Source organism: Nuphar pumila, chromosome 3, assembly GCF_984573655.1.
Source record: "Nuphar pumila chromosome 3, dmNupPumi1.hap1.1, whole genome shotgun sequence".
NCBI lineage: Eukaryota > Viridiplantae > Streptophyta > Magnoliopsida > Nymphaeales > Nymphaeaceae > Nuphar > Nuphar pumila.
The window spans coordinates 237,842-256,151 of NC_143251.1; the positions used below are offsets into that span (position 1 = coordinate 237,842).

The 18,310-nt window shown below is 38.3% G+C and overlaps 1 protein-coding gene across 2 annotated transcripts in view; it reads left to right on the forward strand.

The window, feature by feature from the left end:
- The window catches only part of LOC149841556 (FAD/NAD(P)-binding oxidoreductase family protein), a 115,274-nt gene that overhangs the window by 75,585 nt on the left and 21,379 nt on the right, over window positions 1-18,310 (forward strand). For both annotated transcript variants that reach the window (XR_016430718.1, XM_089998525.1), the window contains exons 8-12: window positions 4,356-4,443; window positions 4,739-4,783; window positions 4,899-4,973; window positions 5,115-5,183; window positions 5,896-6,011. Coding sequence is in view for 1 of the 2 variants with exons in the window: in XM_089998525.1 (XP_089854651.1) it covers window positions 4,356-4,443; window positions 4,739-4,783; window positions 4,899-4,973; window positions 5,115-5,183; window positions 5,896-6,011 (393 nt within the window). In the remaining variant the exon portion in view is untranslated. The remainder of the gene's footprint in view (window positions 1-4,355; window positions 4,444-4,738; window positions 4,784-4,898; window positions 4,974-5,114; window positions 5,184-5,895; window positions 6,012-18,310) is intronic.

The following is an 18,310-nucleotide window of genomic DNA, read 5'->3' on the forward strand; positions in this document are numbered from 1 at the left end:
TGCCAAACATAGCGAGGCGGCAGGGGGCGAGCCCCTGCAGACAACACTGAAGCTGCAGGGGTCGCACCTCTGTCGACAGCAGCGAAGTGGCAGGGGTCTAGCCCCTGCCGACAGCAACGAATCGGCAGGGGGCTAGCCCCTACCGACAACACTAAAGCGGCAGGGGTCGCACCCCTGTCGACGGCAGCGAAGCGGCAGGGGCTAGCCTCTGCCGACAACACTGAAGCGACAGGGGTCACACCCCTGCCGATGGCAGCGAAGCGGCAGGGGGCTAGCCCCTGCCGACAGCAACGAATCGGCAGGGGTCGCTCCCCTGCCGACAACACTGAAACGGCAGGGGGTCGCACCCCTGCCGACGACAGCGAATCGGCAGGGGGCTAGCCTCTGCCGACAGCAAGGAATCGGCAGGGGTCGCTCCTTTGCCGACAACACTGAAACGGCAGGGGGTCGCACCCCTGCCGATGACAGCGAATCGGCAGGGGGCTAGCCCCTGCCGACAACAATGAATGGGCAGGGGTCACTCCCCTGTCGACAACATTGAAACGGCAGGGGGTCGCACCCCTGCCGACGACAGCGAATCGGCACGGGCCGAGCCCCTGCCGTCCGACGAAAGGACGATGGCAGGGGGACAAACCCCTGCCGAAGAGAGAGAGAGAGAGAGAGAGAGAGAGAGAGAGAGAGAGAGAGAGAGAGAGAGAGAGGCGAGGGGGTGTCGCAGGGGCCATTGGCCCCCTGCCGGCACTCCGACGAACCCCCAAAAGAGAGAAGGGGACGACAGGGGCCCTGTAGGCCCTCTGTCGGGTCTCCAATGGGCAAGGAGGGAGGGCGTGGCAGAGGTCGTGTGCTGCTTGCTGGTGTCCTGGCGAGGTGACAGAGAGAGATGGGAGGGGGAGGAGGAGAAGAAGGTGGAGACAGCGTACCTGGAAGGAGAGGAGGCGAGGTGGCTGGCGGTCGGCGGCGTGCGCAGGGAAGGAGGAGGCGTTGGTCGAGGTTGCCGGCGAGGTTGTCGCCCGCAGGGAACGAGAAGGGGGGCGGGGCATCGATCCTCCCCTCCCGCAACGCTCTTAAAGAGCTCGGGGAGGGGCGACAAAAGGGGAAACCCCGATGGGTTTCCCTTATCGGGTCGAATGCGCGGTGGGGGGTGCGGCGCACAGGAGAAAGACCTCCTGTGTCGGGTTTTAAAACCGTAACGGCGATGGGCTCGGGTCGGGTCCGGTCCCGACCCGGCCCGGGTCCGATTTTTTTTTTTAAATGCGGGTTTTACAAGCATGCACCAACTTTAGTCCACATGAGTGCCATCTTGCAAGTCTTAAAATATATAAAGAGTACTCTCTATAAGGGAGTTAATCTGTCCTATTCTTTTGATTTAAAATTAATTGCTTATACTGACTCTGATTGGGGAGGTGACCCAAATAACCGTCACTCCACCACTGGTTTTTGTGTGTTCTTAGGAGACTCACTGATTTCGTGGAGATGTAAGAATCAACAAAAAGTTTCTCTATCTTCGACTGAAGCTGAATATCATGCCATGACGACTACTACCATGAAAATTGTATGGATTCATTAGTTGTTAGAAGACATGGGGATCACAATAGAAGGTCCCACCAAGCTTTGCTGTGACAACAAAAGTGCAATTTATATTGTGAAAAATCACACTTTTCATGAGCGGACTAAACACATCGAGATGGACTGTCACTATGTTCGTGAGGCGTATTTCAAAGGAGTCATTGACCTTTCATATGTCACGTCAGAATATCAGTTGGCAGATTTCTTCACTAAAGCTTTGTGTGCTCCGTGCTTCAACTTCCTCCTTAGCAAACTCTCGGTCATCCTGCCCTAAGTTTGAGGGGTGGTGGTGTTAAATTATGTAATCAACCATGTAATCTATTATATATATTTTATATATATAAGGTAATACATATACATATATTAATATATATGTATATGTATCTACTTATTATATATATATATATATAATATATATTTTCCTATTGTTTAGCTGTAGGGGTAGTTTAGTCTTTTTACACATTCTTTTTGGAATATGTTTTGTAATTATTTTTTTCCTTTTTCTTTTTCTTTTCGTTTTATTATTTCATTTTGTAAAAGGTAGTGTGTACCTTGGAGGGGCCCACCATCTAGTCGTTGGGCCCCTTCCAACGGTCACATTTGTGACCGTTGGAGGGGCTCCAACGACTAAAAGTGGAGCCCCTCCAAGACCTCCACTTCCTCTATTTAAAGGGGCGCTCCCCTTGTGTATTCTTATGGCTTTGGGTCAAAGCCCAAGTTCCTAATAAAGTTTGATTGTTCATGCTTTTTGTGCATTTGTGAGAGTTTGTGAATTTGTGCTTTTATGCACAAGTGTTCTAAGTGTTCTTATTGTGCATGTGTGCCGTTCTTTATCAAGAATATTGAAGTCTTGATCGTAGTATCTTGTTGAAGATACTTTCACAACAATCCCATATTTTTTTCATCTTCCTGGAGTCTTGATGAGGTCTTTTTTTACTTGCCCATGTATCCAGTGCCAATCAATCTCAAATACAAAAGCTATACCTAGATTTGAAGGAACTAATGACCATGAAAACTACTTTGGTTTATAAAGTGAATATGCTTAATCACAAGTAAGCTGATCAGGAACATTTTTGTCACTTTTCGAGGCACAAAAGCATGTGTCATGGTGAAACTGTGAATTTGATGGGGCCTTTCTTTTATTTGGAGGAGGGGAGGGTTGGGATTGGGTTTTGTGGGAACTCCTTGGTTTATTCATGCTATTCACAGATATGTCACCACATCCTAAAAGGGAAGTTAAAGCTGTGGATAGGAACAAAACTTGTCAGATTGGATCAAATTTAATTCTTGTCTTATCCATGTATGACTATCTCTTTGCCCCTGTAAGATATGAATGTACATGTAATCCAGTTTAATCGGGTTCTAACTTAATTTTAGCAATATTCAAATTTGAAGGTATGACTATCTCTTTACCCCTGTAAGATATGAATGCACATGTAATCCAGTTTAATCAGATTCTGACTTAATTTTATCAATATTCAGATTTGAAAACCCAACATTGTATTCAACAATTTATCTAATTAGATAGATTAGGGATTTGTCAGATTTAATTGAAAAGAGTTTGATACATTGGGTGTTTGTCTCAAATACATAATTTAGAAAAAGTGCAAATTTTCCAACATGAAAGGTCCATCTTTGACATCAAGGACATCCAATTTCATATTGGAAAAAGAAGCTCTCTATTTTCGAAAGGCGACCTTCTCATAAAGTTCTGAAATCATAGAGGGTGTGGTTTCACACTTCAAGGTTTTCAGAAGGTTTTGGCAACTACAGTCTGGAATGGCAGAATTGGATCCCTGAATTGGCTCAGGGACATTAGATTCCGTAGAGGCCACAATCAAAGTGGATTAATAGTGATTCCTCGGTAGTTGATAGAATAAGGGGACTTTGGTGAAGTATGGTACAGTCCTCCACCATGCTTTATTAGAGCCTTGAGTTACAAGTGCTTCTGGGAAGGCCCTTGTTGTTTTGGTGAATCTCTACAAGCACGCATTTAGCACATGACTAGCTTGAATATGAAATGTGACTAGATGGTGAATATTTTGTCTGTTTGGACATGAGGTGGTCTTTTAGTTGGTGTGGCATCATAGAAGAGGATCAAAATAATGAGGAGTTTGGAAATGGCAGTAGTGATCAGTCTGGTTGTTGGTTTGGCAGAAAAAGGATACGGTCCCTCCTTATCTGGCCGTGAAAAGAGATAACTCTACTCACAGTAGACTGGCTGATATGGATGTAGATTGGATGGGAGCTTGTGACCCTCCACCCTGTTGCCTCTCATTGCCTTCCCTTTTCAGCTCACATACTTTTCTTCGGTCTTTCATAAATAACAATAATAAGATTCAAACTTTAATATCTTAGAGTGGAAATAAAAGATGGGAGATGATTCACAACTCAACAAAGTCAATGAGAGGAAAGTTCTAAAACAGTGGGTTTGGAACCAAGCGACTGGTGAATGTCATCTTTGTTTACCTTCCAAGTCTTTTTTCTCCTTTTTTCAGTGAAAATGTCTTATTGATAGATTTATGCGTGCATTAATTTACTTAGTTTTCCTTTGCAAACAGTCCTCATTTACTGTCAATATCTTCTCTGGCATTTCTTTGAGAGAACTCATTTTTTATGGAAAATAAAGCATCATGTTTTGTTGATTAGCTGTTTGGTTATAGAGCTCAGTATCTTGAGAGAACTGCCTCAATTTATGTTTATCTGTATTTTGCATTTCATTAATTTTATAAACATGATGTCAAGCTATTACTGAACCTAGACATGAGAAAAGATGTTTCAATGTTTAGGTATGTTGAAGGTGGGATGGGTTCAATATCAATGGCCATATGTCATGCAGCTTATGAAGCAGGTGCTAATATAGTAACTAATGCAGAGGTAAGCACCTTCATTTTATGGAAAATGAAGTTCAAGTGGTTAACCCTAAAGAAATAGAAAAAAATTTGTCAAGAAAAAGGCTTTCACAAGCGCAAATATGGAAAATAAAATGGATATGATCAGTCAGTTAACCTCCAAAAATTCACTGAGAAAATGATGGCTGCTCCAATAAATTGATATATAGGGGAACATTTTATAGTATTTATATGTTATCTCAGACTTTATTGAGTATTCTGCTGCATGTTTTGCTTCATATGACTGCTCATTGCCTTTATTTCTTCTTTTGTTTAACTAGGTTGGAAGATTGTCAATAGATGAGAACTCTGGTGCAATAAATGGTGTAAGTTACACACAAATCTTTATAAATGCATGATATGTACTTAAGCAATTTTATTTGCAAACTGATATTCGTAGAGTTTGATTATTATTTAAATCATTGTGATGCTGTTCTCTAGGTTATTCTAATGGATGGTACACATGTTTATGCATCAACTGTTTTGTCTAATGCTACTCCACATGTGACATTTATGGTATGAATTCTGTCTGTTGGCATTTTTGTTTTGGGTTTTTTGGTTAATTTTTTTGGCTGGCTACTTTCTTTGACAATAAGCACAATAGAGAGCCTAGCTACATAATAACATATTTCTTCCTTCTGTGACTACTTCTTGCAGAAACTAGTGCCTGATGGTATTCTTCCTGAAGAATTTGTACAGGCTGTCAAAAGTGTTGATTATAGCTCAGTAAGTTTCTCTAAATTGTTTTTCTCGTAAATGGTTTTTGTTCTTCTCTCTCTCATATATGCTAAATTATATGTTGTTGTACATATATATATATATATATATATATATATATATTTCTGTTCTATGTAAACTGAAATACCCATCTGGGGTATTTCAGTCATTTCAATCATGTAATAAATACCAGCCTAGTAGATGCTTTTTCCTTTTATTGTTTTTTCTGTTTTCTTTTTATTATTTTTGTGAGATATGGCTGTTGTGGCAGCCCAACTAGTCGCTGGGTTGCTCCCATATGACCGTTGGGGGCAAGCCCAATGACTAGTTGGGCTACCCCCTTTCCCTCTCTCTTATATTATAAATAGAGTTTCTACCCCTTGTATCTCTCAATGCTTTCCTAAGCATTTTATCAATATAAAGAGTTATATTTTCTATTTGTGTACTCTCTTGTATTAGCCATTGTTGGCTCTTTGTATTGTCCTATAGTGGACTTGTGCTTGTGCACTTTGTATTTGTTCTATTGTATGTCTTTAGTGGCTCTTGTTTTGTATTTCTGATTGTTTCATTACAATATACACAAGGTTTTAGGGTCTGGATTTCTAGCAGTCAATAACCTTGCAATCTGCATCACTTATGATGACCACAACATTGGTGGCCATGAAAAACTCGTATGCTTTTCCCATACTCTTGTTTTACGTTTATTTAATTTGATGAGCAGGGAACTACAAAAATAAACTTAGCTGTGGATAGACTTCCTCAATTTCGATGCTGTAGGACAAATGTGCTTGAGTTCGGTCCTCAACATATTGGTACCATACACATTGCCTCTGAAAGGTAAGTTGTAAGTTCTTGTTGGTCCTTCTTAATATTTCTTGATTACATCTTGATATGTTCATGATTTTTTTTGTTGGTCTTGCTTAATATTTCTTGATTACATCTTGATATGTTCATGATTTTTTTTGCAATTAATATATTTCAACAATTTTAATTCAAATGGAGCTTATTCCTTGAATCAATTTTCTCACTAGCATGAAGGTCCATGCAATTAATTATGACATGGATTTGCGGTTGTAATTTTCAGTTAAAAGTACTTCACACTTACATGTGGAGAAGCATAAAAGGGTAAAAAGATAGAAATACTCTTAGAGATAAAAAAATGAAAGAACAACAAACATATGTTAAAATCAAACTCTATGTACATATTATAGCAAACTATAATAGTATTCAACTTTCAACTCATTGATTGTTTGGAGGTGAAGCCATAAGAGAGTAAGGTAACTAACTTGGCTAACACGATCACAAATCAAACCTTTATAGAAGCATATGGAAGTGATAGGCCTTTCAAGTACTAGTCTTTAAGGTAACGATAGCAGGCCTCTTAGGTATGCTCATGATTCACAAATAATGAAATACTCACAATGATTTGATTTTTCTAAGAATGTCTTCATTGTTACAGACTTCAGATTCAATTTTGTTTCAGCATCTCGATAGATGATTATAATATTTCTTGTGTTTTTGCTTTTGAATGCTTTTCTTGAGGGCGGCATATGTTAGATGTGAGACCCCAAATTTTTTTCTTTTAGTAACACATTTTGAAATTCCCTCTTTCGAAAACAAACACAATGGAAGGCTTTACCTTTTAAAACCTTTTTTGAAATACGGGTTCCAAATTCATAGAACCATTTTTCATACTTATGCAAAAACATGAAGATCATTCATTTCACAAAGTATGAGTTTACAACATACATCATATATGCACATGACAAAGTTCAATAATTCAAAACAATACTTAGAAGCAGTCCCAGGTCCGTCATCCAAAAGTCCGCCGAGCTCAGTGCTCCTCGCCAATCCGTTCAACAAGAGTGTCACGAGGTAGTAGCACGAGATCAAGTTAATTTAAAAAGTCACTTAGCCAAAAATCCATTTTCCAATCAGGAAGAGTTGACCCTAAACTCATTAGGTGTCGACCTTTAGGAGAACTTACACTGTGAAAGAGACTCGGGAGGAGTCGATCCTCAACTGGGGTTAAAATATCTCTAAAAGAACAAGGAGTCGACTCTCCCAACCTAGGAGTCGACTCTCAGCACAGGCATAACCCAAAGTTGGAGGAGTCGACTCTCCCAATCCAAGAGTCGGCTCTCGACTCCACAAAACCACCAAACAAATGCAATGGAGTCGACCCACCGAAACACAAGGGTCGACCCTTATTGCAAAATGTAACACCAAACCAAAAACCAAGAGGAGTCGACCCACCCAAATACAACGGTCGACTCTAAGAGCACAACATAATGCCAAATCGAAGAGGTGTCGATTCTCCCAACTTGGGAGTCGACCCTTAGAATATATCATAATATATCACAAAAGTGGAAATCATAACTGAGTTGAAATGAATTTGAGATTTTGAAAAGAAAACTTAAAATTCTGAAGTTGAAATCATAACTAAGATCAAAGATTGAAATAGATTAAAATTTGAATTGAAGAAGGAAGATTTGAAATCGGAAATGAAATTTGGAAAAGAGTGAGATTTGAAAAATAAAGACTGGATTTGGAGTTTTGGAAATGGAATTTGAAATTGAGAGATTTTGAAATTGAGATTTTGGGATTGAAGTTTAACTTAGAAATTGGAAATGAATTTAGAATTTAAATTTAAAATTGGAATTGAAATTCAAAGAATGAATTTACAAATTGAAAATTCAGAAAAATAAACTTTGGATTTTGAAATTGAGAATAGAATTTGAATTCAGACTTGGAATTTGAAATCAGGATTGAATTTGAAAACTGAATTGAATTGGGAAATCTTGAATTTGATTTTGAAATTTGTCTTGAAATCAAAATTGATTTTGAAAAATCGATTTAGAAACTCAGAGTCAATCTCAAAATTTGATCTTGAATTTCAAAGTGAATTTAATTTAGAGTTGAATTGAAAATTAAACTCAGAATTTGAAATTGGATAGAATTTAAAGATTTCGGATTTTGAAATGGAAATAAAGAATTTGAACTTTAATATTTGAATTTGGGATGAATTTCAAAGTTAAACTGTGAAATTCAGAAGTTTGGAAATAAGAATTGAAAGTTGGAAAATAAGAATTTGGAATAAGATTATAAAATCGAGTGGAAAAGATGAATTTGATTTTGTAAATGAAAGTTGAAAATGATTTTGAATTTAGAAATGAGAACTATATTTGAAAATTTATCTCAAAAATCACTTGGAGTTTGGAAGTTGATTTGAAATAATTTGAGAAAGGATGCAATTCTATCCTAAATGATGAATGCTTTGAAATTTATTTAAAAGATTGGAATTTAAAAGGATATTTTATTCTTTAATAGAATTGAAATAAGATTAAATCATAATACATTCATGACTATGGTCACAAACATATTATAATCTAATCTATATTTAAATTCTAATAAGGAATAAAATAAATTTTTGTACCTTTATAGGATTTAAAATAAAATTAACTTTTGATATATCCATGACTATGGCTACAAATATATCTTAAGTTAATTCACATCTTAAATTCTGATAAAAGAAGAAAAGAATATTTCAAAAAAATATGATGGAAATCAAATGTTATTCTATAAAAGATAAAAATCCTAAGTATTGTTCACATTTTGACTATGACCATAAATGTGAGTAATTTACTTAGGGTTATTTACCTCTTATTAGAAAGGTGCATGTGTCATTCGTGTTTTACCATTCATAAATTTTTGAAATAAAGGTGAAAATAAAATAAGATGTCACTAGCAATTTATGAAAACTATATGCTCATACATTCTATTCTAAGCTGAAAAGTAGAAATTCTCATTAATATCAAATTATTACAATCTTAAATTGAAATTGAAATTATAGAATTCCTAATCTAGGAAGGGAAATCAACATTTTCTACATTTTTTCTGCAAAAACTGAGTTAGCACAAAGCAAAATGCAAAATATAGGAGATAATGGAAAATGCTATGTTGAAAACAAAAATGCATATGATTATGCTTATTCTAATGAAGAATGCATATGCTATGCCTCAGTGCTAATGAGAAAATGTATATGAATATATGTGTATTATTCCTTAGGCTAATGAAGATCTACATGAGAAGGCATATGCAATGCCTTTAGACTTAATGAAGATATATGCAATGCCTTAAGCTAATAATAGAAAAACGTACATTAGAATGCATATGTAATGAGAAAATGTATATTAGAATGCATATGATGGGATGCACATGGCAATATGTGTATAAGATGCAGGAAACGAGAAAAAAATAGTGAATAGCAATGTATAGGCAATATGCAATGTGCAGGAAATAAGACTACAGTGAATGCATATGATGCTATGATGAAACTACAATAGTGCTATGCATCATGAAGTGTAGGAAATATGTAACAGGGTGCAGGTGATGAAGGGAATGAAAGGAAATACCAGGGTGCTATGCTTGTGTGAAGATGTAGCAGTGGACAGGAGATGCATTGAAGGGATGCTTGCTGTGACAATGAGGATGTGCAAGTGACTGGGTGATTAATGCAGTGTGCTACATTGATGTGCAGAGGGGGTAACAAGCAGCAATGTAAGTGATGCTGTAAGTGTTGAGTGACAGGGCGCATCAGGTGGCAATGTGAGTGTGCAAGTGACAGGGTGATTAATGCAGTGTGCTACATTGATGTGCAGAGGGGGTAACAGGTGATGGTGCTGTGAAAAGTGTAGTGGAGATGTGCAGGGGATGAAGTGCATTAAGGAGTGTAGTGCAGTGAAATGTAGTTGACACAGGAAGTGGATTGTTTGCAAAATGCGATGCTGTGTAGTGAAGTATACTGTGAATGAAGATGAAGTGTGGTGTATGTGATAAGATGATGTGCAGATGGTACTGATGAAGGCAACAGGTAATGCTGCTAGTGTGTAAGGTAGGTGCAGCAATGAAAGAAGGTGTGCTGGGCAAGTGATGCTGCCAGCACAGTGAGTGCAGGTAATGCTGCTAGTGTGTAGGGTAGGTGCAGCAATGAAAGAAGGTGTTGCGCAGGAAAGCAGTGGAATGACTACAGTAAGTACACAGGTGATGTGTTGATAGGCAGTGAAGTGAGTAAGTGAAGATGCTGAATGCGAGTTGTAAAGGGGCACAGGTGCTGTGTGCGGAAGTGCAGCAGTTTGCAGGAGATGAAGTGCGTTGAGGAGTATAGTGCTGTGGTATGATTGACGTGCAAGTGCTGGGTGACAGTGTGCTAGTTTTAACCGATCAAATTGTAATAGAGGCTTGTCCCTACAGAAATTTAATTAGATACAAATGGTATTCCTTAATCATGCAGAAACTTGGCATGCTCAATTAGGTGAACCAACAATGGCAGCGGGACATCATGGTTGAGCTACGAATCTCCACCTTTTGGGGAATCATCTGCAACATTTTCCAAAACTCTCATAGATAGGATCAAGGCAAAATAGAGCATTCAGCACACTAGCTTTACCAGTCCCTCCCACAAATCCAACCTGATTTCCTGTAGACAGAAAATGACACATTTTGCAGTTGCCAGAGGCAAAAGATGGCATATATCTCAGTGTAGTCACAATGCCACGAAGCTGATTAAGCCTTCTGGTAGCATCCCAAGGATCAAATTTCTTGCTGGCTTGCTTGTACTGTTTACAGCTTGCTCATCGATGATAACATGGTCATCCTCACAACAACTTTTAGCAAATACACAGACGGCAAAATATAGGTTTCCATTACACCTAAATGTCAAAAGGTTGCCAATCTCTGAACTATGATGTTCAAAGAAGATCTCTCCAGCTGTTCCAACCCATTTCTAACAGCAGTTAAGTCCATTGACTAACTTTTAACAGCAAGGCCTTCCAATATGGCGTGCGATCTTTCTTTCTATGTGAGATGGATAAATGCAACAGATACAGTATACAGAGGGCAGTGTGATGAATGCAAGAAACATAGGTAAGTGATGGTGGAGATGAAGATGAGTGCCATTACTAGAATGCAGAGCAGAGATCCAGAGTGGATCAAAATAACTACAGGAAATACAATTCAATAAAAAAAGAAATTAACATGATGCAACATTACTGGAACCCATGATGCATGATGCTGAGTGTTTGTAAAGTAGAATGGGAAATGAAGAACAACATTGTGGAGCATGAATGAAGAAATCCCAGAAAGGCAGGCACCAAGCATACACGTCAGTTTTAGAGAATATTGCATCTTAGAACATTTTTGGCTTGTATCTTTACATTTCAGCAGAGAGCATGAGACTGATGTGTTCCGTGTGAAAATCCACACAACATGCAATATACAGAGATGGTGTAATTCGCACACAACCCATACCTGATAAAGAAGAGAAACTTCACATCTGGAGCTCACTATGGATCCAGTGAGACAGATGCTGAATCGGGGGTGATTTCCTTTTACTGGATTGCTGAATCCAGTGAATACAATATTGTGCATGCCGTGATGCTAATCAACAAAGGATTATGCAAATGATGTTAACATTCAGGTTGCTGCACTAATCAGAAGAACACGATGCATATCAAACAACGAGTCTGCTGAACGAAAATCACAGATGTAAAAGGGAATGCAGTTCGTTGCTGTAGGTGTTAACAGATACACAACGTCAGATGCAGGTAATGCAAAATATGCAACATATACTGAAATTGAATCAGACTCTGCTTTGAAGACAACGCAGATGCACAGAAGATGGACCAGATCCAATGCTGAAAAAAAATGATGCGATACGGGGTGAAGAAATGAAAGGGATTGAAGCAATGCAGCATGCGATAGATAAAATGCTAGAAGAATGATGCAATTGACAATGCTAAACAGGGAATATGTTGCGAAAGATGCAAAACAAAAAGGGAATGATGCCAATGATATACGAATGAAAATCAGTAAGATCTACACATAGAATAGAAATCAAATCAAAGTGTAAAATCAAAATGATGAAGATGTAGGATTATAGAAACGATGAACAAGGAGATGAAACACATATATTCAGATGAATGTGTTGCTAAATATTGGTCTAATGCAAATGATACACTGAAATCACATACAAGATCTAGATCTAGGATGATGAAATGTTGAATCCACATGAGATGTAAAACCCGTGTTTTAAAGAAAAAAAAAATTTGCACCAAGTATATAGAGATGGATTATCATTATGTTCGAGAGGAATTCTTGCGCGACACCATTAATCTTCCCTATATTGCTTCAGAATATCAGTTGGCCGACTTCTTCACCAAGCCTCTCGCTGCTCTTAGATTTCACTTTTTCTTAGGCAAACTTTCGGTTATCCAACCGTAAGTTTGAGAGGGAGTGTTAAAATATGTAATCTCATATATGTGTACTCTCATATGTAATCTCATAGGCACATGGCCTCATGTATTTTTCTTTTCTTTTAGTTAGTATTTAGTTTAGTTCTTTCTAGTTGAAATATAACTAGAAAGAACTAAATCAGTCTCCTTTTAGGACATTTAGAGCCTCCCGTTTTTGACTAGTCAAAAAGGTGCAGTCCCATGGGAGCCGTTGGGAGTCCAATGACTCCCTTGAGGCTCCTCTCCTCTTCCCTATATATCCCTCCTATTTCCCCTTGTATTGCATTATTCTTGTATGGGATTTTATCCCACTATTAAACTTATTTATTTTATGTTTCTATACCCTTTTTGGGTTGTATTTGTTTGTGAGTTTTCTTTGTGAACCATAGAGGTTCTTGTGGTGTATTTGTGAGAACTTGTTGAGAGATATCTTTTGTGGTGTATTTTCACTTTCTTACACCCATGAGATCAGATCTTCTGCCAGCTTTCATCCTGCGTACATAAGGTTAACAAAATTTTTGGAGGTCTTTCGGCTAAGGGCATCTGCTACTACATTCGCCTTTCCTCGGTGGTAGGAGAGAGTAAAGTCGTAATCCTTAAAATTTTTCAGCCAACGCTGTTGTCTCATATTCAATTCTTTTTGAGAGAACAAATACTTGAGGCTCTTGTGATCGTTGAAGGCTTCGAAATATTCTCTATACAAGTAGTGTCGCCAGATCTTTCGGCTGAGGGCGTTGGCTACTACATTCACCTTTACTTTATATTATTATTATTCTTGTTCCTGAAAGTTGGTGAATTCATGCTCATTGATATATGTCTTGTTCTCATCTTGAGTTTGATGTTAGCATGCTTAAGATTGTTATTCCATACTTGCTTATGAATTTTGAATTCATAAATAATATGGAGAAATTTTATATCTGCCTTGTTGATAGTTGATGCAAATTCTGAGATATTTATATCATGCAAGCTTTAGGTGTTGTACTTTACATTAGCTGTGTGAATTTTACTGGAACTTTTCAAGGTCTCATTCTTTCAAAATAGAATGTTTTTCAGGAAATATGTGATGGTCTGAGCAAGTACAGGAAGCTGGAGGGGGTTGTGCACACTGATGTTTTCGATGATCCCAAAGGCTTCTTTTTTTATTTAAATTTTAACACTTTCTTAATTGCTAAGGGACTATTTAATAGAACATTTGATTATTAGTTTAAATTCTGAATTTCAATTACTTGGTGCATAGTCAACTTCTATTCGGATATGTGATGTTAGCAATTCTCTTAATGTAATTTGTTCAGAGATTTAACCAAGAAACCAATTTATAAAATTGATTTCAAAAATCAATATTTTTTTCCGCTGTGTTTACTCACCTAATAATAACATAAATATTTTATCATTTGGATGCTTTATCTTCGAACCTTGTTTTGCGAAACTACTAAATGCTAGTGCATGCGCAGACTGACTCCTTAGAGCTTGATTCGATTAAGGTGAAGCCAATGATGAAAAAATTGGTATATTAATAAATTTTTTTATACAATGGTTCATCCTATGATATGATCTTAGCAAACACTTGGTTTAGGAAGAGGGAGTCTCACCTAGTAACATTTAAAAGTGGGGTTAATACGAGTCAGATAGATTTTTTTCTACTTAGAAAGAGAGATAGAGGTTGTTGCATCGATTGTAAGGTTATACCAGGAGAAAGTGTAGCTACACAACATAGTCTTAATTTTAGATCTTAGAATTAGATAATGTCACAAAAGGGATAGACATAGGATAGATCCTATAATTAAGTGGTGGGCACTGAAAGGAGCTAAACAAGGAATGTTTGTAGAGCAGGTAGTTAAGGAAGTTGATTGGTGTCTCGAGGAGGATTCAGAATCAATGTGGATTAAGATAGCGGGTGGCATGAGAAAGGTGGCTAAGGAGGTATTGGGTGAGTCTAAAGGCAGTGCACCGCTAGGTAAGGATACATTATGGTGGAACGAGGATGTCAAATTAGCTATTAAGGTTAAAAGAGAGTGTTATAGAAATCTAAGAGTCGTGATAATGAGAATTTGAAGAAGTATATGATAGCAAAGAAGGAAACTAAAAAAGTAGTTCAAAATGCGAGAGATAAGGTATATAAGGAGGTTTATGACAAGTTGGATAACAAAGAGTGCGAGAAAGATATTTATAGGCTTACAAAGATGAGAGATAGGAAATCGAGGGATCTGGGTATGGTTAGATGTATCAAAGATGAAACACAAAGGGTTTTAGTCAAAGATGAGGAGATTAAGGAGAGATGGAAAGATTATTTTGATAAGCTATTTAATGGAAGTCATGCTCAGGATCTTGGAGACTTCTCCATTTCTTTTCATGAGATGAATCGTGACTTCATGCGCAAGATTCAAAAGAAAGAAATTGCAGAGGCTTTGAAGAAAATGAAATCAAGAAGGGCAGTTGGCCCAGATGATATACCTATCGAGGCTTGAAAATGCTTGGGAGAGAAAGGTTTAGAATGGTTGACAAATCTTTTTAATAAAATTTGACGGACAAATAAGATGCCTAATGAGTGAAGGAAAAATACTTTGGTGCCTCTATATAAGAATAAGGGGGATATACAAGATTGCACAAACTATCGTGGTATAAAACTCATGAGTTATACTATGAAGCTTTGGGAGAGGGTGATTGAGTCTAGGTTGAGGAAGGTTGTCATGATATCGGAGAATCAATTTGGTTTTATGTCTGAAAGATCAATTATGGAAGCTATACATCTTCTTAGACAACTTATTGAGAGAAATAGAGAGAGGAACAAAGATTGCATATGGTTTTTATTGATTTGGAGACGACATACGATAGAGTACCTAGGGACGTTCTCTGGTGGACAATGATGAAGAAAGGTGTTTCTCTCAAGTACATTAGTATAATTAAAGATATGTATGAAGGAGTAGTAACCAATGTCCGCATTTGTGGAGGGGTGACAACCAATTTTGCTATAACGGTTGGGTTACATCAAGGATCTGCTTTAAGCCCTTTCCTATTTGTTATAGTGATGGATGAGCTTACGAGATCAATTCAAGAAAATGTGCCGTGGTGTTTGTTGTTTGTTGATGATATTGTTTTGATTGATGAGTCTAGAGCTATGGTTAATGCTAAGTTAGAATTATGGAGGCAAACATTGGAAGCAAGATGTTTTAAGTTGAGTAAGAGTAAGACAAAATATATGAAATGTCGGTTTAGTAAGCAACGAAGTGGTGATGGGAGTGTAGTGAAGCTTGGTGAGCAAGAAATATCGGTGGATGATTGTTTCAAATATTTGGGATCTATCATTCAAAAGTATGGAGAAATTGATGGAGATGTAAATCATAGGATAAAGGTTGGGTGGATGAAATGGAAAAGTGCAACTGGAGTGTTGTGCGATCGTAGAATGCCATTGCGGTTGAAGGAAAAGTTTTATAGGACGACTATTAGGCCCACTTTACTATATGGTACATAATGTTGGGCTGCCAAGAGATATCATAATAAAAAAATGAGTGTAGCTGAGATGCGTATGCTTAGATGGATGTGTGGAAATACAATAAAAGATAAGATTCGGAACGAGGAGATACGTAAGAAGGTAGGTGTTGCACCCATTGAAAATAAGATGAGAGAGAATCGTTTACGGTGGTTTGGACATATTCGGCGAAGGCCTAATGATGCTCCAGTTAGAAGGATGGAGAAATGGGAAAATATATTAGTTAAAAGAGGTCGGGGTAGGCCTAGGAAGACATGGATGGAGATAATAGGAAAGGATATGAGTGCTTTGAACCTCACCGAGGACATGGCATTGGATAGAAATGATTGAAGATGGATTCATGTGGAAGACCCAGAATGATTTTCTTTTTTGGTTTATATCACCGACCCCAATTGTTTTGGGATGAAGGCGTAGTTGTTGTTGTTGTTGTATAGTGGTTCAATCAGATTCGTTAATGGATGGTTTCATACTTGATCTGGTACTAGGTGGCTAAGACACGATCGCGCTAAGGCGGGCCGTCTAGTACTTGGTACGGTTGAAACGAGGCCGTTAATGAGACTGTTGCATTATTACATTTTAGAAAGAAAAAAACGAAGAAAAGAAAAGAATAAATTCAACCTTATAAAAAAAAATTCTGGTATTTTTGGTTGGAAATCGTTCGGGCCATTACACAACGCCCCACTAGGGATAGGATGGTCAATTGACATGGCTCAACGCCCCATTGAGGGCAATGGCGTCAGTTGTCTGGGGAGACAATCTCTCTCGGAATTGATTTTCCAAGAGGGAACTACCAGGGTGATGAGACTCTATAAATACCTGTATGGTAATATGTATTTGCATTTCATTCTCAATACAAAATTCAGTTGAGTCTTTCTCAATTTGTCCTACTACCTAATTAGTATGATTGGCTCTTCCATTTTGGAAGAGGTTGGCTTCCTTTGATCTTTCCATAGGAGAATTCCCTTCTTACCCCACTTATCAAAGTGTGAGAGCCCCCCTTTCCTAAATCCCTATTCCTCTCACTCTCTTTCCCCATTCATGCCTCCATCTCTCTCTTCACGCCTTCCCTAAGCTCCCTTTCTCCTTTTCACGCCCCACACAAGAACTCTCTCTCTCTCTCACACACACACGCCCTCACAAGTTCTCAACCTCTCTTTGTCTCTCACGCCTCCCTAGTCTCTCTCTCTCTCTCTATTCCACGCCATCTTCCACCTCACTCGCATCTTCCCCAATCTGGGCTGCTATCACATTGAGAGGCTTTATGCATATAGCGTCAAAAGAGAGATGCTAATTGTTTACAAACTCAATCTCTCATTCAGCACTCCCTTCTCCTACTTGGAGGAAGGTGATTCTAATAAGGGTTGGATGAAGTCAAGACAAAGGAATAATATTGATCTTTGAAAGTTGGTAGCTTTCCAACAAGGTCTGGGAACTGGTGGTGTGAGTGATATGGGCATAGACATGACTTTTGGCATTGTTTATTCAAGAGAAAATTAAACAACCATAATTTTTTTGTCTACAACCAAGTGAGGGTTGGGTTCTCATGGCGTGGAAATTTTCAAAAACAGGAAGGGAACCATTTTGTACAAGGCATATCTGAGTTGAGAGGAGAATAAGGGACAGAGTGTGGGGTCTAGCTGAAGGGCTTGTTTGTAGATTGAGAGGCTCTAAGAACCTCATCGACAACATGTGTTTCCCCAAAGATTTCATAAACCTTCAAAGGGGTAGGAGACCCCAAGGAGTTTATCAATCAGGTTAGAGTCTAGGTCCTTGGTGTAGGTGACACTGGACCTTACTCATATCCAACCTACTATGGGGATCTACATTATGGTTTATTTATTCAACCATGCTTTTTCATGGGGTGATTTTGGCTCATCTGTGATCCCACGTTTATCATTCAGTAGTCATGGGGCACCCCCTTTTCTCGTTTAGGTTAGGTAGTAGAGAGCTTTGGAGTCCTTGAATGCTAGCGAGGTAGGAGGAAGTGCTAGGTAAGATGCATATGGCTCAACTGGAGTTATTACGAATATCAATGACCAGGGTGACATCCCAGTTGTATAGGGCTGATGTAATCGGGGGCAGGTATTGCCACTTTGCTCCAACATTACAACTTTTGTGTGAATACATTGGGAGAGATAGAGAAAGGGCATTATACTCACGAAAGGGATTTCCACTTGGGCCACCAGGCTGCCAAAAATAGGAGATGGCCAAGCTGCAAAGGAAACAATCTGGAAATTGTTTTTTTAGGTGAGGTACTCTCTAGCTGGTAGATAATTGTGGGCTAGGGATAGAGGCTTGAGTTTTAACTGGTCATTCACAAATTATTTTTCTTTTGAAAGACTTTTTATGTTAGATTT